At 36.9% G+C, this 22,908-nt stretch overlaps 1 protein-coding gene across 1 annotated transcript in view; it reads right to left on the reverse strand.

The window, feature by feature from the left end:
- Positions 1-22,908, reverse strand: part of ALMS1 (ALMS1 centrosome and basal body associated protein) — a 161,781-nt gene that overhangs the window by 29,397 nt on the left and 109,476 nt on the right. The window contains exon 10 of the mRNA XM_058428814.1: positions 11,461-12,623. Coding sequence (XP_058284797.1) covers positions 11,461-12,623 — 1,163 coding nt within the window. The remainder of the gene's footprint in view (positions 1-11,460; positions 12,624-22,908) is intronic.

The following is a 22,908-nucleotide window of genomic DNA, read 5'->3' on the forward strand; positions in this document are numbered from 1 at the left end:
ATAGGGGAGCTAAGTTATGAGGATACAAAGGAATAAGGATGATATAATGGATTTGGGGACTTGGGGGGGAAGGGTGGGAGGGGGGTGAGGAATAAAAGACTACACATTGGGTACAGTGTATACTGCTCAGGTGATTGGGTGCACCAAAATCTCAGAAATCACCACTAAAGAACTTATCCATGTAACCAAAAACCACCTGTTCCCTCCAAACTATGGAAATAATAAAGAAAGAAACAAAGCAAGCAAGCATATGAAACATTAAATACTGGTACCCAGAAAAGAGGAGCAAAATTAACAGAGTTTTGAATTAAGAACTGTTAATCAAAACTTTTATAACCCACCCAGTTGTTGTTCTGGTACATAAAGGTAACAGTCTCAAATTTGCAAGAACATAAAAGATGATCACTCCTGAACATTTAACAGTCTAGTCAAGCAATAGATTGAAATTAACAAACTCATAAATAGGTATGTGAAAAGGCTCCTGGTAAATACTGACCCTATATTTAAATACAACTAATGTAAAATAACTCATGATCTTATAAAATGGAAGTAAAATGTTCTAATTCTTGAAACAGAAGCTAGTCAATGTAGTAATACTACTACTATAAATGAGCTGAGACAAAATTCACAAAATATAACCACTATTGGTTAGTTGGGGAAAATAATGTGGGGGATAGGTGGGAAGAAGTAAAATCAGTTTCTTAATTTTTCATATGATAGAGCCAATAGATAGTTTCACATCTGATAATGATAGATTGAGAAAGTGGTTGAAGCATATCAGTTAATTAGATTACAGTTGCTAAGTTATCAAAAAACCAACTCGAAGAAACATGTATTACATAGCAATCAACAAAAAAGATTAGAAACAGCAAGAAATCATTAAAAATGATAAGAAATCCTGAATAGCCAAAACAATTTTGAAAGACAAGAACAATGTTGGGGGATTCACACTTCCTGATTTGAAAACATATTACCAGAGGAACAGTAATCAAAATAGTGTGATATTAGCATAAAGACAAACAAGCAGACCAATGAAACAAGAAAACATGCCCAGAATAAACTCTCACATATATGTTCAAATGATTTTTGACGAGGGTGCCAAGACCACTCAGTGGGAAAAGGATAGTTTTTTCAACAAATGATGCTTGGATAACTGGATATCCACATGCAAAAGAATGAAATTGGACCCTTATCTTATACCATGTACAAAAATTAACTCAAAATGGGTTAAAGACCTAAATGTAAGACCTAAACCCATATAACTCTTAGAGAAAAAGCTACATGACACTCAATGTGGCAATAATTTTTTGAATATTACACCAAAATCACAGGCAACAAAAGCAAAAATAGACAAACGGGACCACACTAAACTTAAAAACTTGTACATCAGGGGACACAATCAACAGAGTGAAAGACAACCTATTGAATGAGAGAAAATACTTGCAAATCATGTATCTGAGAAGGGGTTAACACACAGAAAATATAAAGCAGTCATAACAACAACAACAAAAATCGAATAACCTAATTAAAAAATGGGCAGGCCAGGTATGGTGGCTTATACCTATAATCCTAGCACTTTGGGAGGTCAATGGGGAAAGACTGCTTGAGCCCAGGAGTTCAAGACCAGCCTGGACAAAATGAGACCCCGCCACTAAAAAAAAAAAAGTAAAAGTGGACTTGAATAGACATTTCTCTAAAGATGACATACAAATAGCCAAAAAGCATATAAAAAATGCTCAGTATCACTAAGCATAAGAGCAATGCAAATCAAAACAATATTACCTCACACCCATGAGGATGGCTACTATAAAAAAAAAAAAACAAGTGTTGGTAAGGATGTAAAGAAATTAGAACCCTTGTACACTGTTGGTGGCATTGCAAAATGGTACAACCACTATGGAAAACAGTGTTGAGGCTCCTCAAAAAGTTAAAAATAGAACTACTATATGATCTGGCAATCCTTCTTCTGGGTATGTATCCCAAAGAATTGAAAGCAAGGTCTCAAAAAGACATTTACATACCCATGTTCACAGCAGCACTATTCACCATAGCTAAAAGGTGGAAACAACCCAAATGTCCATCAATGAATACAGATAAACAAAATGTGGTATATGTAAACAGTAGAATATTATACAGAGTTAAAAGGGGAGGAAATCCTATAACATGCTACAGCATGGATGAATCTTTAAGATCTTATGCTAAGTGAAATAAGTCAGTCACAAAAAGACAAATCTGTATGATTACACTCATATGAGGTATCTAAGGTAGTCAAATTCATAGACAGGAAGCAGAATAGTGGTTACCAGGAGCTGGGGTAGGGGGACAAGGGCAGTTGCTGTTCAATGGGTATAGAGTTTCAGGTTTGCAATATGAAAAAGTTCTGGAGATTGGTTTCAACATAGTGTGAATACATTTAACATTATTAACTTGCACACAAGAACAGTTAAGAAGGGAATTTTTTGGTATGTGTTTCTCACCACGCACAAGAAATTCACCCCTCTCCTTACTTTGAAATGAAATTTAGTTGAACAAACCTTTATTTAATAAATATATCAGAATGAAAAAAAGCCAAAATAATAAAATTTAAACCAAACATATTTACAACAATAAACTTAAATGGAATAAATTTGTTTCAAAAGAGAGACCTTCAGATTGGGTGGGAAAAAAGTTAAATTCAGATGTTACTAACACTTGAGTAAAGTGACTCAAAAAGGCTAAAAGGATGGGCAAAGAGCAATAGTGCAAACACAAATTTTAAAAAAACTGTACTGGATGAAGTAAAATCAAAGGCAAATATATTACAAATGTAACACAGGCTGGGCACAGTGGCTTACGCCTGTAATCCCAGCATTTTGGGAGGCCAAGGCGGACAGATCATGAGGTCAGGAGATCAAGACCATCTTGACCAACATGGTGAAACCTTGTCTCTATAAAATACAAAAAATTAGCCAAGCATGGTGGTGCACACCTGTAGTCCCAGCTACTCGGTAGCTGAGGCAGAAGAATCACTTGAACCCAGGAGGCAGAGGTTGCAGTGAGCTGAGATTGTGCCACCGCACTCCAGGCTGGGCAATAGAGACTTGTCTCAAAAAAAAAGAAAAAAAAAAAGAATGCCCATCACGTACCCTTATATTGATGTCACTCTAGTTATTTTGATGGTCAGAGGGACGCACAACTCCACCTGGGAACGACAAGCAAAAATGGTAGAGTAGAGACCTCCAAGGGAGACAGTGCCTTCTCTAGAAACACCAAAAAATATGGAAAACTGTCAAAACCAACCTTATCTGAACTTTAGAAGATAGTCAAAGGTTTATAGTAACCAAGTGTTTGCTAAACCAGGAGAAAGGCCATCAGCACAAGGTAGAAGAACTTTGTAGCATTTTAACTTAGCCTTCTGCTATCCCCTTACCTAGCATGGTGGTCTTAAAGATGGCAGCCCTTGGTCCTGATGTAGGTATCTGCTCCCAAAGAGAGCACGGAGTAGTACCTTGTTCCCAAGGAATTGTGTTTGTTTTGACATGTCTGAGTATTAACCATGGACTGACACAAGGGACCTGCCTTAGTTTCACCTAACATAACTCTCTTAGAGTGAAAAAGTAGTTTTATAGAGGAAGAATGTTCCTTGAAAATATTGAAAACCAAATGAACAAGGCACTACTGCCTGGAGCAAAACTTAACAGTTCGAGGGAAACAACAGACATACTAAAAGCAGGAAAGAAAAACTGAGAATCTTTGGGGCATAAGGGCTTGGAAAATTTCCCATGTATACCAGGGAAACTAGAAAGTGCATGCACAGAGCAAGATGCATGTTCAGAAAAGACCTGAGAAGACCAGACGCTTTCATCACTGGTTGATCTTTAGGCTCAGTACAAGTAGGAAGCAAGGCTAAGGCAGAGTTGTGAATGGCCTGGCTAAGCATTGAAGGAGTGTCCGAATGCAGAAAATCTGCAAAGACTTGGGAAATTTTCTTTTTTCTTTTGCTTTTTTTGGCCCCAGGCATTAAGAAAATCTCTATCAAACAAGTGGCTAGCTACTGAGCTAAAGGAACAGAAATATCACACACCAACAAACAGTACAGTTGTTACAAACATAATTTAGAAAAGTCACTAAATAAACCAACAACTTTAACTTACAACAAGCAGTAACTACAAACCCTAAAGAAGGGGAGGAAAATCTGATGTCCAGAGTTATCACATCATAATATTCAAAATGTCAAAATTTTAACAAAACATTATGAGGCATGAAAAGAAACAAGAAAGAATGGCCCATTCATGGGTTAGAGGAGAGAAATAAATAGAAATTCTCCCTTAGGAAGAACACACAGTAGACTTACTAGGCAAAAGCTTTAAATCAACTGTTTTAAATGTGCTCAAAGGGCTAAAGGAAACCATGGATAAAGAACTAAAGGAAATGAGGAGAACAATGTCTCAACAAAGAGAGTATCAATGAAGACAAAGAGGAATCAAATAGAAAATATGAAGCTGAAAAGTACAAGAGCTAAAATGAAAAATTCACTAGAGCAGTTCAATACCAGATTTGATCACACAGATGAAAGATCAGTGAACTTGAAGATAGGTGAAATGAAATTACGTACTCTGAGGGACAGAAAGAAAACAGAATGAGATGAGTGTGATGGTGCATGCCTTGTAGTCCCAGCTACTCAGGAAGCTGAGGCAGAAAGATTTCTTGAGCCCAGAGTTCGAGGGTGCAGTGAGCTATGATTACATCACTGTACTCCAGTCTCGGAGATAGTGTGAAACCCTACTCTAAAAAAATAGAAAATGAAAGAAAACAGAATGAAGAAAAATGAACAGAGCTTAAGAGACTTGTAGGACACCATCAAACTTACCAACAGATGCATATTAGGAATCCCAAAAGAAGAGAGAAAGAAAGGGGCAGAAGGAATATTTGGAGAAATAATGGTTGGAAACTCCTCCAACTTGATAAGGGGAAAACATGAATCTAAACATCTAAGTAGCTCAATGAACTCTTAGTAGGAAAAACTGAAAGACAGCCACACTGAGACATGTTATAATGAAAATGTCAAAGCCAAAGACAGAGAATCTTGAAAGCAGTAAGAGCAAGGGCAAGCACAGAAGGGATCCTCGGTAAGATTAACTGCTAATTTCTCACCAGAAACCATGGAAGACAATAGGCAGTGAAATGACATATTTGAAATGATGAAAGATAAAAAGTGTAAGACAAGAAATCTATCTCCGGCAAAACTTTAAGAATAAAGGAGACTTTGGGAGGCCGAGGTGGGTGGCTCACCTGAGGTCAGGAGTTCAAGACCGGCCTGGCCAACACGGTGAAACCACGTCTCTACTAAAATACAAAAATTAGCTGGGTGTGGTGGTGTGCGCCTGTAATCCCAGCTACTCAGGAGGCTGAGGCAGAAGAATCACTTGAACCCGGGAGGTGGAGGTTGCAGTGAGCCAAGATCGCGCCACTGTACTCCAGCCTGGGTGACAGAGACTCCGTCTTAAAAAGAAAAAAAAAATAAGGCCAGGTACAGTGGCTCATGCCTGTAATCCCAGCACTTTGGGAGGTCAAGGCAGGTGGATCACCTGAGGTCGTGAGTTCAAGACCAGCCTGGCCAACATGGTGAAACCCCGTCTCTACTAAAAATACAAAAATTACCCAGGCGTGGTGGCAGGCACCTGTAATCTCAGCTACTTGGGAGGTTGAGGCAGGAGAACTGCTGGAACCCGGGAGGTGGAGGTTGCAGTGAGCTTAGATTGTGCCATTGCACTACAGCCCAGGCCGACTCTGTCTCAAAAAAAAAAAAAAAAAAAAGAATAAAGGAGAAATTAAAGACATTCCCAGCTAAACAAAAGTAAATTTTTTACAAGTAGCCCTTCCCTATAAGGAATGATAAAGAGAGTACTCCAAGGTGAAATGAAAGGACACTTGACAATACCTTGAAGTTATACACAGAAATAAGGCTTAAAGCACATACATAGAAATAAGGCATAAGAAATAAGGGTAAGACAATTACACAGGTAAAAATAAAGTCCCTATTATACTTCTGGTTTGTAACTCTTCCCTTTTTCCTTATCTGATTTAAAAAACGAATGCATAAAATAATTATAAATCTATTTTAGTGGGGACAAAATGAAGATGTAATCTGTGACTATAACAATTAAAGAGGAAGGGATGGAGATGTCTACCCACAGTTTTTGTGTATCATTAAAGTTAAGGGGAAGAACAGAGATGTATTAACAACAGTGTTTGTATATTATTGAAGCTAAGTTGGTTTTATTTCATATCGGGTTGTTATATGTTTAAGATATTAATTGTAATCCTCAATGTAACCTGTAAGAAAATAACTACGAAATGTTTAAAAAAAAAAAAGAAATGAAAAGGGAATAAAACTGGTACACTACAAAAAATCAATTAGATACAAAGAAGGCAGTAGAAATGAAAAACAAAAAAGATATGACATAAAGAAAACAACACGGGGAAAGTAAGTCCTTTCTTATGAAATTAAATGTAAATGGATTATACTCACCAATTAAAAGGCAGAGAGGGCAGAATCGATTATAAAAAATGACCATCTATGTTATGTCTAAAAGAGACTTGCTTTACATCCAAAGACACACAGAGTTAGAAATTAAAAGGATAAAAAAGGTATTCCATGCAAATAGTTATCCAAAAGAGAGCTGGGGTAGTTACCCTAATATCAGACAAAACAGACTTTACATTAAAAATTGTTACAAGAGACAAAAAGAGGATTTTGTACTGATAAAAGGATCAATCTATGAAGAGGATATAACAATTATGAACATACACACATCTGACAACAGAGCCCTAAAATATATGAAGCAAAAAACTGACAGATTTCAATGGAGAAATAGATAGTTCCACAGTAATAGCTGGAGACTTCAATAATCCACTTCTGATAGCCATAGAAAAACTGGACAAAAGACTGATAAGGAAATTGAGGACCTGAACCACATTATAAACCAGCTAGACCTAACACAACAGAGAACACTCCAAACAGCAACAGAATACACATTCTTCTTAAATGCATGTGAAATTCTCAAGGACAGATCATATGCAAGGTCATAAATGAAGGATTGAAATAATACAAAATATATTCTCTGATCACAGTGAAGTAAAACCAGAAATCAATAACAAAGAAAGGTGGGGAATTCACAGGTAGAAATTAAACAACACTGTCCTAAACACTCAATGGTCAAAGAAGAAATCAGCAAACACTTTCAATGAAAAAGAAGGCAAAACATACCAAACTTTACGGCAAGCAATGAAGGCAGAACTTATCTACAAAAGCAAGGCTCAAAGAGACATTTATAGCTACAAATGCCTACATTAAAGAATAATCCCAAATGAATAACCTAACTTTGAATCATAAGAAATGAGAAGAAGAAAAAAACTAAATCCAAAGCAAGCAGAAGTAATAACGTAGATTCAATGGAGATAAATGAAACAGATTTAAAAAAAAAAAAAGATAAACAAATTTCTAGAAACACAAACTACAGAAACTGACTCAAGAAGAAACAAAATCTAAATAGACTTAAAAGACATTGAATCAGTAATGAAAAAAAAATTTCCCCAAAGAAAAACACAGGACCAGATGGCTTTACTGGTGAATTCTACCAAACATTTAAAGAATTAACATCAATCATTAATATTAATCCTTCTTAAACTCATTATCAAAAACTAGGGGTGGGAAAACTTTCTCATTCTATAAGGCCAGTAGTATCCTGATATAAAGGCAGTAAAGACATCACAAAAAAACTATAGACAAATATTCCTTGTGAATACAGATGTAAAAAGTCCTCTTCAAATTCTAATAAACTGAATCCAGCAGCATATGAATAGAATTTTATGATCAAGTGGTATTTATCTCAGGAATGTTAAAGTTGGTTCAAAATATGATTATCAATAAATATACACCATATTAACAGAATAAAAGAAAAAAACAGGCCAGGCACGATGGCTCACGCCTGTAATCCCAGCACTTTGGGAGACCGAGGCAGGGTGGATCACCTGAGGTCAAGGGTTCGAGACCAGCCTGGCCAACATGGTGAAACCCTGTCTCTACTAAAAATCCAAAAAAATAGCTCGGCATGGTGTCAGGCACCTGTAATCCCAGCTACTCGGGAGGCTGAAGCAGGAGAATTGGTTGAACCCAGGAGGCAGAGGTTGCAGTGAGCTGAGATTACGCCATTGCACTCCACCCTGGGCAACAAGAGCGAAACTCCGTCTAAAAAAAAAAAAGGAAAAAGAAAAAGAAAAAACTAGTAATCTCAATAGATGCTGAAGAATTTGGCAAACACCAAAATGCTTTGATGACAAAGACACTCATCAAAATAGAAAAAGAAGGGAACTTCCTCAACATGAAATCCTAGAGATCCTTAAAAATCCACACGAAAAAAGAGTTAATAAATTCAGCAAAGCTGCAAGATACAAAATTAGTATGTAAAAATTATTTATATACCTCTACATTAGCAATGAATAATCCAAAAATGAAATTAAGAAATTGCACATATGATAGTATTAAAAACAATGAAATATTTACTAAAATTCCTGAAATCTCAAGGGACCCCGAACAGCCAAAATAATTTTGAAAAAAGAACTAAGTTACAGGTTTCACACTACCTGCTTTCAAAACTCATTATAAATATACAGTAAATCAAAACACTGCAGTATTGGCATAAAGAGAGATATACAGACTAACATAATAGAAGGGAGAGCCCAGACAAAAACCCTCACATATATGGCTAAACCATTTTTGGCAAGAGTACCAAGAACATTCAATGGGGAAAAAACAAAGTCTTTTCAACAAATGATGTTGAGAAAACGGGATATTCACATGCAGAAGAATGAAGGTGGACCCTTATCTTACACCATACACAAAAATTAACTCAAAACGGATCAAAGACCTAAAAGTAAAAGCTAAAATTATTAAACTCTTAAGAAGAAAACTTTCATGACACTGGATTTGGCAAATATTTCTAAGATATGACACCAAACGCACAAGAAAAAAAAAAAAAAGCTAAATTGGACTACATCAAAATTTAAAACTTCTGTATGTCAGAAGACACGGTCAGCAGAGTGATTGTGAAAGAGGCAACCTACAAAATGGGAGAAAATATTTTCAGATCATGTATCTAGTAAGAGATCAATATCCAAAATATATAGAAAATCCCGACAACTCAAAAACCAAAAAATCAAACAACCAGATTTAAAATGGCCAAATGACTTGAAAAGACATTTTTCAAAAGAAGATATACAAATGGTTAAATAAGCACATAAAAATATGTGCAACATGAATAATCATTAGGGAAATGCAAATCAAAACCACAATGATACTCACACCCAATTGGATGGCTAGTTTATATATTAAAAAATAGAAAATAAGAGTTGGCAAGGATGCAATAAAATTGAAACCCTTGTGAACTGCTGGTGCGAATATAAACTAAAGCAGTCGCTGTGGAAAAAAGGAGGAGGGTTGGAGGATTCCTTATACACTGCTGATGGGAATGCAAAATGGTGCATGTACTATGGAATAGTCTGGCAGTTCCTCAATAAGCTAATCCACAGAATTACCATATGGCCCAGCATTTCCATTCCTAGATATATACCCAAAAGAATAGCAGACAGGTGTACACAAATGTTCTATATACATTCTATATTCTATTCACAATAACCAAAAAGTGGAAACAACCCAAATCAATAAATGAATGGATAAACAAAATGTGGTATATACATGCAATGGAATAATACTCAGCTATAAAAAGCAATGAAGTATTGATACATGTTATGTCATGGATGAATATTCAAAACACTATGTCTAAGAGAGAGAAGCCTGATGCCAAGGTCATATATTAAATGATTCCATTTATATGAAACAACCGAATAGGAAAATCCTCAGAGACAGAAAATAGATTACTGGTTGCCAGGGGCTGGTGAGAAGAGGGAACAGACAGTCACCGCTTAATGGGTACAAGGTTTCCACTGGGTTAATAAAAAATTTCTGGAAATAGATAGTGGTGATGGTTGTAAAACACTGTGAATATACTCAATGCCACAGAATTGTATACTTGAAAATGATCAAAACTGTAAACTTTATGTCATGTGTATTTCACTACACACACACAAACCCTCTCCTGGATCCATTTATCTATCTCCCCTATGGAACAAAAGCCTTACTCTGTATCATTCCCAATTCTACACTTACTTTAGAAAAAAAGCATACTCTGTTATTTATATATGTAAACACTGCTAAAAGCTCAATGATGAGAAATAATATTTATAATAAATTGTCCGAACATCTCATGCCTCCCTTTGTCTAGACCAGTGGTCTCCAATTTCTTTTGATCATGTAATCCCACTGAGAAAAAATTTTTTTAGCACAAATTGTCAAAGTAGATATTTATTTATATGTTATGTCACTACTGTACTCATAAAATATACATAAAAATATAAATTTTTAAAAGTTGGGAAAAATGAATATAAATTCAAATATTTTTCGTTCCATACTCCACTGAACCATTTTGCAAGCATCCTTCTTTGGAGAGCATGTCTAGTGATACTTGAAATTTTCCTCTTGGGTTAAAGCAATGGCTTACATTTATTGAACCCTTGAGATCTCCCTTATTAACAACCTAAACTAAGGAATGTGGTAATGGCCTTATAGGAGGATACCCTTTGTTGCACTGTGGTGCCTTCTTTAAGAAGACAGATGAGAGAAATTTATCTTAGGTCTCTGTATCAGAAATATCTGTAATGTTTCTAAAAATTTTGTTCTTTTTATATTAAAAAATGACTGTAATTGATCACAAAATTCTAGCGACACTAAGTGCTAGAAAACATAAAGCCAAATTTGTAGCTCTTTTCTAGCAACCACATCCACAAGGCTTATTTATCTTCCTTCTGGCTTTGACTTGTCTTTCCATTATTCACAATTCCTTATTTACTCATTTTTAAAAAATTATATTGTAGCTCACCCCCGCTTCAATTTTTCAAATCAACTCCATTCTTCGATTACAAAAAAAAAAACAACAAACCTGTATTATTTATGTGTTTGTCTATGTGTGTGTGTTTAAAAGAACCTCAAATATGTTTCTTTAAAGACAGAGAGGAATGAATTAAAAAAAAAAAACCAAATAAACATAAACCCGGCAATATTGTTCAGGATAGAGATCATTCTAACCTCAAAGCTCCCCCATTTCGGGGGTAAACTTTGCAGATTCTGAAGGATCTAGCAGCAAAGCCCTTCATTCAAAAGATAATTCGTAAATGAATGTTGATGAAAATAATGACAACTCACAATAGCACTGTACTACACTTTCTCACTCTTTTCCAGTTGGTAAGAAATGGTATAGAGAGGAAAGGGCAAATGGCTTGTTTTTTTCACCTGTGTGCAAAGCTTAACTAAAAAGTCCACGAAGAGGGCAGTCACATTGCCAGATGGAATTTGTAGCCATGTACCTGGATGTGTCTCCTTCTGGTGTGCTCAGAAGTCACTAGGGGATGACCTGTATTCAACACTTTCTTGCTGTGTTTGCTCCGCTTCTCAAGGTATCTCCTCTGTTGGTTGGTGATGCTGCTATATAATTTAATTCGTCTGGGTGACAAACATACTCTTTCATGGCCAAAAGCTTGAATCAACCGGGCAGTGTCAATAGTGGAAACAGAGCTACTCCTTTCGTGCAGAGCCATCTCTCTATCTGTTTGGGTCAATGTATCTGATTCGACAATAGAAGTGGTGCTGGAAAGGATGTTGGTGGTAGTATCCGTGAGCAGCTCACTCTCCTCTGAGGGCCGACAATCCGAAGAAGTGTTGCTTATATAATTAAAACCTGGCTGTTTACTCAGAATATATTTATCAAATTTAATCTGTTCAATTTTAATTTGATTAGACCTCCCAGCTCGATGATGAGAAAGCACCTTGCTTTTTTTAAGCTCTCCTGTGTTTTTATGGCTTTTCTCTAGGCTTTTAAACCGCTTCTTTTTCTGAAGCTTATTTCTCTGCTGTTGTCTACCACTCCATTCTTTCACACTTCGTTCCCCTCTGCTATCATCATGTGTACTTTCTGAGACCTGGAGAGAATGTGTGATTGGATTCTGAAGAATTTTAGCCAAACGATCAAGTCGGTCCACCAAGGACAGTTCTTTCCTGTCACTCAACTCGGGCTGTCTCTGTTGCCTCTGTCGCTCTCGATACTTGTTCCACAATTCATTCAAACTCACAGTGTGCTGAGTTGTTTGCTCTGGGGTGACCTTCTGATCCCTTTTTGGATCATTAATTTGTCCATTATATTTTGGATAATCTCTAGCTTGACTTTTAGTAGTATCCATCACTTCTTTGTTTCCCAAATTCACATTGATGCTGAGGCTCTTTATTCTGGTATAATCTGTCTTAGTCTTGTCCATGTTTTGATAAGGAAGAGGAAGACAAATGTGTTCTCTGTGTTTGTCTGGATGATGCTGAAAGAAATCTTTCCAAGAATGTCTCATGAAAACACTCTTTCCCAAAGATTCATGGCAAATATCTTGATCACTTGGTAGGTGTACAGGATGATGAATGTAAAACTTTGCTGACCTGAAGACAGAATGGGTAGTATTTTCAAATTCTGAATGACATTCGGACTCTGAAAAGGAGAAAAAAAGATTTTGAAAGAACTTAAAAAATTAGCATTCTGTTTAGAAATACTATTCACAATTCTTTAGATATAGAACAAAGACTAAAGGAAAGAATAGTTTATATAACGTATCAGAAAATTCACTACCTGCACAAAAGACTCATGCCTTGTTCTTAGTAGCCTCGCTGGTACAGTAAAAGTTTAAGAGACATGAATTTTGGCCTGGGCTCTGCCACTGACCGGCTATGTGACCTTGGGGAAGGCACTTCAGTTCTCCAGATCATAAAAGCAACTGCTATATGTATTTACCACCTGTTCCGTGTAGGGTGTTATGATATATGCTCTGCATCTTTTTTTTTTAATTAATCCTGCTATTAAACCTGACAGATATTGGTAACCCCATATTCAACCAAGAAACCTGACACTTCATTCTCATAATCAGTAATTAAATGGACAAATTTTTAAAAAAACTCTTTTTACATATTTTAGAGCCCTTTGAAATTCCTTTTCTGTGGATGATCTTGACTTTTTTGCCAAATTTTTTTTATTGTGGTAAAAAACACATAAAATTTACCACTTTCTGTCTTCACTTTTTGACAACCATCGCTTTATATTAAAAAGGCATTTTTAGATGTAATATCTTACAATTTTCTATGGTTTGAATGTTTGCGTCCCTCTAAAATTCATGTTGAAACATAATCCCCAATATAATAGTATTAGGTAGGAGGTGATTAGGTCATGAAGGCTCCACCTTCATGAATGGGATTAGTGCCCTTTGGCCTAAAGGCTCCTGTTTGGCCTTTCCCTGCCTTCCACCATATGAGGACAAAGCAACAAGACACCATTTTGGAAGCAGGGACTGGGCTCTCACCAGACACCCAATCTGCTGGTGCCTTGATCTTAGATCTGCAGAATTTTGTTATAGCAGCAGGAATGAGCTAAGACACAATCATAAACCCTAATTCTAATCTCTGATATGACATCAAAACACTGTTTTAGAGTTCTACATCATAGGCAGAAACAAAGATACACACATGCAATGATGGGATGCTTTTCACCCACACTATAGATTACTGGCAAGCAGAGTTTTCATGAAATACTCTAGGAATCCCTACGGACTTCCCCAGAGTAAAGTGGGACACACAGGGCCTGCATTTATACCTAAAGTATGTAGACTATACAATTTTAGAATTATCTAGAAACATTTAAAAATTGGGAGATTTCATTTAGATTCTACAAGTTAAGACTGCAGCTTCTGCACTGAACAAATACAAACAAATATATAATTCTAAATTAGGGGCTACAAAGAACAAAAACAAGCTGATATAAGAGAAATTTAACTGGGAAATGGTAGCTAGAGAAGACTTCTCTGAGGAGGATGAGATGTGAAGTAAAAATGAGAGCTAAACAAACAAACAGGCAGAAGAACATTCTGGGCTGAGGGATCACTTTCTGTGGATGTCCTGAGGCAGCTGCCACCTATGCCAATCCACCTGCTCCCATAACCTTTCTGGATACAGAGACAGCATCACCTCTCCCATTCTTTTAAAGGCAATTTCCTCCACTGCTGCTCTGGAGCCCAACTCATCTTCCCTTCCAGACCTTGCTTCCTTTCCCTGTCATCTCTCTCTTCTATCTTTCAGGTTCTCCCTCTCTACTGGATCATTTCCAATGGCTTGAAAACATCATTTAGTATGTATGTTTAGAAAATCCTCACATCTTCCTCCAGGTACTGGCCCACTTCTCTGCTCTTCTTCATAGCCAAGCTTCTAAAGAGGAACCTATTTTCCTCACCTTTACCTCTCTCCCTACCCCAATTCCCTCTTCAAATTACTGCAGAGTACAGCCATACTCCTGGACTAAAACTGCTCTTGCTAATATGATCAATAACCTCAATGTATGGCCAATTCCAGGAAATGTTCTCATTCTATATTCTCTTTCTAGGTAATCTCATCTCTCCCTGTGGCTTTTAGTACCATTTTCATGCTGTTACTTATTTTCAAATTTACATTTCAAGCTATGATTTTTCTTGAGTTCCAACTATATACATGATATATCCACTTGGATGTCACAGCCATCTAACTGAGCTCTATTCTAGCCTCCTTGACAACTGTACCTCCCCTAGTCTTCCACATCTCTGTAAATGGCACATCATCCTACTGCCCAAGCCAAAATCTGGGAGTTATTCTTGATAGTTCCAACTCCCTCCTCTTCCTGTTCCTGTCATTAATCCTTCACCAAACAATCACACATCTATTTCTATTTCCTGTCACAATACTGCAAGTCTCTAATAGGTCTCCTGTCCCTTCTTGTACTTTTCCAATCTATTCGTCAAATAGTGGTCAAAGTAGTCCTTTAAAAATATAAGCTGGACTTGTCATTTTCTATTTAGCAATTTTCAATGACCTTCTCTTACACTGAGAACAAAGCCCAAACTCCTTAACAAGAAGTACAAGTATACATAACTTTTCTTCCTCATTTTGTACCACTCTTCCTGATAACTATACTTCAATCATGCTGGCCTTTCCCCTGCTTCATCAAATAGCATGAGCAAAAGCATAAAAGTAGGAAAGCACTGAGGCAATAAGAGAGAGTGCAAATATTCAGTATGTATGGCTTATTTCATTTATAAAGCAGAGGAAAGTAAGGTAGCAAAGGTTATTTGGGGCCAAATTCTACAGGGCCTGGAACACTAGGCCAAGGACTTTAAATTTTATTCTTGAAAGAAATGAAGAGCCAGTATACCATTTTGAACAGGTGAGTAACATAATTATGGCTGTATTTCAGGAAGGATACCTTGGCAACAGGATAAATAAAGCAAAAATCTGAAGGGCTATCTAGAATTCATTAAAGCAGTAAGTGAAACAATAAGGAAATAGATAACATTGCTCTAAACTGTTTATTCCCTAATATCAGTATTTTCAATGAACATAGTCCTCCCAGACTGGGACTGAAGTAAAATACAGAGAGAATAGTAGAAAATAAGTAAGCTGAAGGCTGGGCACGGTGGCTCATGCCTGTAATCCCAGCACTTTGGAAGGCCAATGGGGATAGCTTACTTGAGGTCAGGAGTTCAAGACCAGCCTGGTCAACATGGTGAAACCCCATCTCTACTAAAAATACAAAAATTAGCCAGGTGTGGTGGTGCACACGTGCAATCCCAGCTACTGTGGTGGCTGAGGAAGGAGAACTGCTTGAACCCAGAAGGTGGAGGTTGCAGTGAGTCAAGATCGTGCCACTGCACACTCCAGCCTGGACGACAGAGCGAGACTTCATCTCAAAAAAAAAAAAAAAAAGAAGCAGAAGCAGCAGTAAGCTGAATTCCTTAAGTATAAAGGGCTTTATAGAACAACAGGATTTGATAATCACCATCATCTCATGACACTTTGTTAAGAGTAAAGGTCAGATAAGTTGAAGTAGTTATTTACTTCTGATAATGGAATTAATTTTATGCATAACATTTGCAAAATTCTCCCCGAATATATAAAAGTACACTGAAAATATCATTTACTGCTTTTCATTTATTTTTAAATATCTTTCATACCTAGAACTGCAGACTTTTAAAAATTAAACATGCAAAATATTCAAATAATGCAGACAAATTTAATATGAAAAGTAAAGTTCTCCTGGTTATCTCTGAACCTCCTAGTTCCACTTTCTGGTGATAACCAATATTAAACAAGTTTTCTTATAGAAAAATTCCTGCCAAGTAGAGTAAAACTACTTGTTCAAAGCAAGATTTTGTGTATCTACAAACATTTTATATTAAACTGATTTACTTTACCAAAATTTAACCAAATATTTAGGTTGTTTCCAATAGTTTATTCTTCCAAAGCATGCTGCAGTGAACATTTGTCTGTGTGTTTATGTGTAACTTTATTTTATTTTTCTGGGTACAACTTTATCTGTGTATCTGTAATTCCCTTAAATGGAAGTCTGGGTGAAAAGGGAATATTTATTTCAACATTAGTTAGATATCATCCAATTGTTCCACACTTTCAAAAATGTTGCAACAAATTTGCACTTCTAATGATAGTCTTATAAGAGTACATGAATGTTTCCCCATGTACTCAACAATACTAAGGATAATCAAATCTTTTCATCTGTGCTATTGTGACAGGTAAAACAAAATTTGTGGTTTAGTACATTCTTTATTAAGACAGTTAAGTATTTCTTCATATCTTTAATGGCCATTTGCATTTCTTTTACTATAAACTTTTTGTTCAGGTCCTTTGTTTTCCTTTTAGGCTGTCATTGATTTGTAAAAGCTCTTTGCATAGTAAGAAAATTAGCCCCTTTTCTCAGTTTCTCAATTTTTTAAAATTTTCCCATTTTTCATTTATAAATTGATTTTGCATTGATATTTTCTACCATGAAGACACTTTAATTTTAATATACACATTTATAAAATCTTTGGCTTTATGACTCCAAGATTTTGTCAGACCTTGAAAGCCTTCTTCTGCTCAAATTTATTAGAAAAGTCAGATAACCAGAACTTTTATGATCTCTCTTTTTTATACTTGGATCTTTTATACTTGCATTTTGGTGACAGGAGTAAAGTAGGGCTACAACTTAAAATTCTCACAATACTCCAAATGGCTAGCAAAGCATCTTGGCATTATTTGTTGAATAATCCATCTTTTTACAAATGGATCTGAAATGGCACCTTTATCATAGAGTAAGTGCCCACTGTATTTAAGTATTTTCACTGATGTATCAGTCTCTTGTCCCAGTAGCATCCTTTTACTATTATCACTGTATAATTCATTTAAATATGCTGTAAATTGTAATACTGTGATATAATAAATACATATTTTTGCCTTATCCCTAGCTCCTCGCCAGAACTACTAAAACTCTTGTAATTTCCATTTAGGAAAACGTGGTAACAGCAATAGGGCATCTTTTATTATGACATTTGGTTTTTGTACCTGGCTCTTGAAACAGTTCAGGAATGAGTGATAAAGGTTCAAGGAGGTTCTGTTATTCAAAACAAGTCACTTTTGATCACACTTGAGTTTACATTAATGAGGTGAATTTTGGAAAGCCCCTTAGGATGGGGGGCCTGTTTACCAAGGGAACAACCATATGTTTAGAGGGCTGGAACTTCCAGCCCCAACCCCCCATCTCTGGGGAGGGGACAGGGACTGCAGGTTGAGTCAATCACCAATGGCCAATGATTTAATCAATATTGCCTACGTAATGGCACCTCCATAAAAACCCTAACAGACGGAGTTTGAAGAGCTTCACATTTGGTGAACACAGGAGAAGCTAGGAGGATGGCAGGCCCAGAGAGGACGTGGAAGCTCTGTGCACCTTCCCTATACCTTGCCCACGTATCTCTTCATTTGGTTGTTCATGCATATCCTTTGAAATACCCTTTATAAAAAAATCAGGAAATGTAAGAAAATGTTCCCTAAGTTTTCTGAGCCATTCGAGCAAATTACCAAATCTGAGGAGGGGGTCATGGGATTCTCCCCACCACCCCAATTTGGAGCTAGTTGGTCAGAAGTATAGGAGGCCAAGCCATGCAATTGGTATCTGAAGTGGTGGGCAGTCTTGTGGGACTGAACCCATAACCTGTGGGGACTGTGCTAAGTACAGGTTGTTAGTGTCAGAACTGCTTAATGTGAGGGGAAACCCCACACATTAGGTGTGAATACAGTAGTCCCCCTTATCTGTGGTTTTGCTTTCTAAGGTTTCATTTACCCATAGTCAACCATGGTCCAAAAATATTTAATGGGAAATTCCAGAAACAATTCATAAGTTTTAAATTGCACGTCGTTGTGAGTAGTATGATGAAATCTCTTGTCATCCTGCTCCATCCAACCCTAGGATGTGAATCCTCCCTTTATCCAGCATGTCCATACGTTTACAGTACCTGCCCCTTAGGCACTTCATAGCTGTCTGGGTTATCAGGGTGACTGTCATGATACTGCACTGCCTGTGTTCAAGTAACCCTAACTGTAGTTAGTAATAGCCCCAAAGTGCAAGAGCAGTAATGCCAGCAAATTGGTTATGCCAAAGAGAAGCTGTAAAGTGTTTCCTTTAAAAAGATGAAATTTCTTATTTATCATCTATCTATCCACCTGTTTTAATGTCAGAATGCATTAATTTTTTAAAATAAACTTTTAATTTTAGAATAACTTGGATTTACAGAAAAACTGTGACAACAGTACAGATGATTCCCTATATCCCATACCCAGTTTCCCCTATTAACACCTTACATTAATACAATATATTACAATGAATCAATCAATAAAGTTACATTATTATTAACCAAAGTCCATATTTTGTGTTGCCTTGTTTTGTACATACTGTTCTTTTTCTGTTCCAAAATTCTATCCAAGATACCACATTACATTTAATTATCATGTCTCCTTAGGCTTCTCTTAGGTCTGTGAGAATTTCTTAGGCATCCCTTGTTTTTCACGACTCTGACAGTTTTGAGAAGTACTGGTCAAGTATAAATGTCCTTCATTTGAGTTTGTCTCATGTTTTTCTCATTAGACTGGGGTTATGGGTTTTTGGGAAGAAGATTTCAAAGTTAAAATATATTTCTCATTACATATTAAGGGTACATACTATCAACATGACTTACCACTGTTGATCATGATCTTGATGACCTGGCTGAGTCAATGTTTGCCAGAATTCTTCACTATACAGTTATTCTTTTTCCCCCTTCCTATAAAAATACACTCTTTGGAAGGAAGTTACTATGTGCAACCCATTAGTTAAGAGTGGGGAGTTATGTTCCACCTCCTTGAGGGTGGAATGTCTACATACATTATTTAGAATTCTGCACAGGAGACTTGTCATTTCCCCCCATTTATTTATTAAATCATTTACTTATATCAGTATGGACTCATAGGTATTTATTTTATACTTTGATTATGATCCAATACTATTGCTATACTACAGAAATTGTCCCAGCTTTAGCCACTGGGAAGTTTTTTACTTGGTTCCTGTGTTCCATTGACATATTCCCCATCCCTGTGCGTTTTTTTGTTTTTCTTTACTTTCTGGCACCACAAAAGGGTTCAGGCTCATCTAATATATTTCCTGTCCCAGTCTGAGAATCAGGCATTTTGCCAAGGAATCCTGGAAATTTGTCAGTGTGGGTCTCATTTCTGTTTCTTGTTGTTGATAGTATTTCTACTAATAGTGCCTTGACTATGAGCTTGGTATTTTAGGGAATATTTTGAGGTCTGGGTTGAAATTTCTTCAGAGAGATGTGCATTTGCATCCGAAAGGCATGTGAGTTTGCAATACCAACCTACTGCCATTGTTAAATAAATTCTGGGCTTGAGGTTTTTCAGAACACACATGTAGTTTACTGCATTAATAAATTATACCAGTACAAAATTAATGACTGTAAACCTGTGTGAACACTAGTTTGTGGTTATAAATTCTGAGGATAAATTTTGTCTTCTCTCCCCAAACTCATTATCAAGGTTAAAACAGGCAGTTTTCTTACCGTCCCCTTCTACAAGGACGTGTTTATCTTTTATTCTTACAGTAAGAGTGTAGCCCACTGGAGGCCTACTTTACATGGGAATTTCCTTTAACATTTTTCATTATGGGCGGGCCCTAAGTTTCATGTTATATCCCCAACTTAATGGTCCCATTTGTATGAAAGTCCAGAATAGGGAAATCTACTGAGACAAAAAGTGGATCAGTATTTGCTTAAGTCTCAGGGTTTCTTTTTTGAAGTGAAGAAAATATTCTAAAATTGATTATGGTGATGGTTGATTGCACTTATCTGTGAATACAGTAAAAATCATTGAATTACATATTTGATTTTGTATGTGTGTGTGTGTGTGTGTGTGTGTGTGCGTGCTCTGTCTGCACTTCAGTCTTGCTCTGTCATCCGGACTGAAGTGCAGTGGTGCGATCTTGGCTCACTGCCGCTTCTGCCTCCCGGGTTCAAGTGATTTTCCTGCCTCAGCCTCCTGAATAGCTGGGATTATCGGCATGCACCGCCATGCCTGGCTATATTTTGTATTTTCAGTAGAGATGGAGTTTCGCCATGTTGACCATGCTGGTCTTGAACTCCTGATCTCAAGTGATCCACCCACCCCAGCCTCCCAAAGTGCTGAGATTATAGACATGAGCCACTGTGCCCGGCCTGAATTACATATTTTAAATGGGTAAATTATATCTGAATAAAGCTGTATGAAAAAATGTTCTATGGTCTTTTGGAAAGGGTTTTTTTTTTTTTTTAAGTTTAACCCACATAGGTTTATGCACGCACGCACACACACACACACACACACAGCCACACACACCCCCACACACAGCCACACACACCCCACATCAACCTCATTACTTGTATTGTTCCCAGGCGTTTTTTAAACTTCACTTAAAAAAAACAATTTTCATCTCCACGATCTGTCATAAGCTAATTATGTGTGTTCAAGCTCCCCAGTATTATTTTGTATTTGTCCATTTCTCCTTGAAGGTTTCCTAGGGTTGTCTGTTTTTTTTCTCCCTACAAGCAAATTCCACTGTCTGATCCCCCCATTAAGCACCTTTTGCCTCACAATCTATCCTAAGAGTTGTTTTCATATAATTCCATACCTTCATTTTTTTTTTTTTTTTTTTTTTTTTTTTTGAGATGGAGTCTCACTCTGTCACCCAGGCTGGAGTGCAGTGGCATGATCTCGGCTCACTGCAAGCTCCGCCCCCCAGGTTCACACCATTCTCCTGCCTCAGCCTCCTGAGTAGCTGGGACTATAGGCGCCCACCATCATGCCCGGCTAATTTTTTTGCACTTTTAGTAAAGACAGGGTTTCACCATGTTAGCCAGAATGGTCTTGATCTCCTGACCTCTTAATCCGCCCACCTCAGCCTCCCAAAGTGTTGGGATTACAGGCATGAGCCACTGCACCCCGCCCTCCTTCATTCTTTTTTAAGGCAACATAAATTTTCTTATTGATTGAGCTCCTGGTTTTCGTTTTATGAATTTTTTATGCTAAGTTATTTGATGTTTAAAGACTTATGCAAAATATCCTCATTGTGGATTGCAAATCAGTATAAAAATATACCTCTTCAATTCCTGTAAAACTTTTGGTGAATTTAACCTCATCTATATTAATGTCCCCAAATTTCTTTTTGATACATCTCTAAGTTTTCTTTTTGCTTTCCACCTTTCTCAGTAATTTTACTTTTGATATGTTTGTTATATAGCATGGAACTGGGTTTGTTTTTTAATATAATCCAAGAAGTTTTTTCTTTAATATAGGGGAATTTAGTTTACTCATATATAGACTTGCATGCTTTGCTGTCTTTCATTTTATGGCAATTTTTTGTTTGTGTTACAAATTTACTGTTTTCTTTTTCCCTCCCTTTACCTCCATGCTTACCTGTTTTTCTAAATATTTTGGATGTTTTATAGTTTAATTTTAACTCTTTTAGGGGTAAATTTTATAATTTTCTTTTTTTTTTTTTTTTTTTTTTTGAGATGGAGTTTCACTCGTTGCCCAGGTTGGAGTGCAATGGCATGATCTCAGCTCACTGCAATCTCTGCCTCCCGGGTTCAAGCGCTTCTCCTGCCTCAGCCTTCTGAGTAGCTGGGATTACAGGCATGCACCACCATGCCCGGCTAATTTTGTATTTTTAATAGAGATGGGGTTCCTCCATGTTGGTCAGGCTGGTCTCAAACTCCTGACCTCAGGTGATCCAACCACCTCAGCCTCCCAAAGTGCTGGAATTACAGGCGTGAGCCACTGCGTCTGGCCTATAATTTTCAACACTATACTTACTTACACATGCATTTTTTGATTTTACAACTTTAAAGGTGAAGTTTGCTCATTTATACCTCCTTTAACCTCCCTGTCCTCTACCTGTCCCCCTGTCTTTTAGCATTTTCTACTTGTTTTTTCTGTATGGAGGCCTGCATGATTCATTCTTTTTCTTTAAAGTTCAGTACTATCGCAAACATACATCTCAGTATTGGACACTATATATAAAATTTTCCTAGGACTTGGTATGCCCTTTTAAATCGCAGATTCAAGCCAGGTGTGGTAGCATGTGCCTACAGTCCCAGCTACTCAACAGGCTGAGGTGGGAAGATCACTTGAGCCCAGGAGTTTTGAGGCTACAGTTAGCTATGATCACACCACTGCACTCCAGCCTGGGCAACAGAATGAGACTCCATGTCTAAAAATACATACGTACATACATACATACAATTGTAAGTTCCATTCTTCCTTATATCTTTATTTTTCTATTATCTTCTTTAGAGGCAACAACAGATATCATTGTGTTGGATTTTCACTGTCAGTCCTCAAATTCC

This window comes from Hylobates moloch, unplaced genomic scaffold, assembly GCF_009828535.3.
Source record: "Hylobates moloch isolate HMO894 unplaced genomic scaffold, HMol_V3 SCAFFOLD_15, whole genome shotgun sequence".
NCBI classification, from domain to species: Eukaryota; Metazoa; Chordata; class Mammalia; order Primates; family Hylobatidae; genus Hylobates; species Hylobates moloch.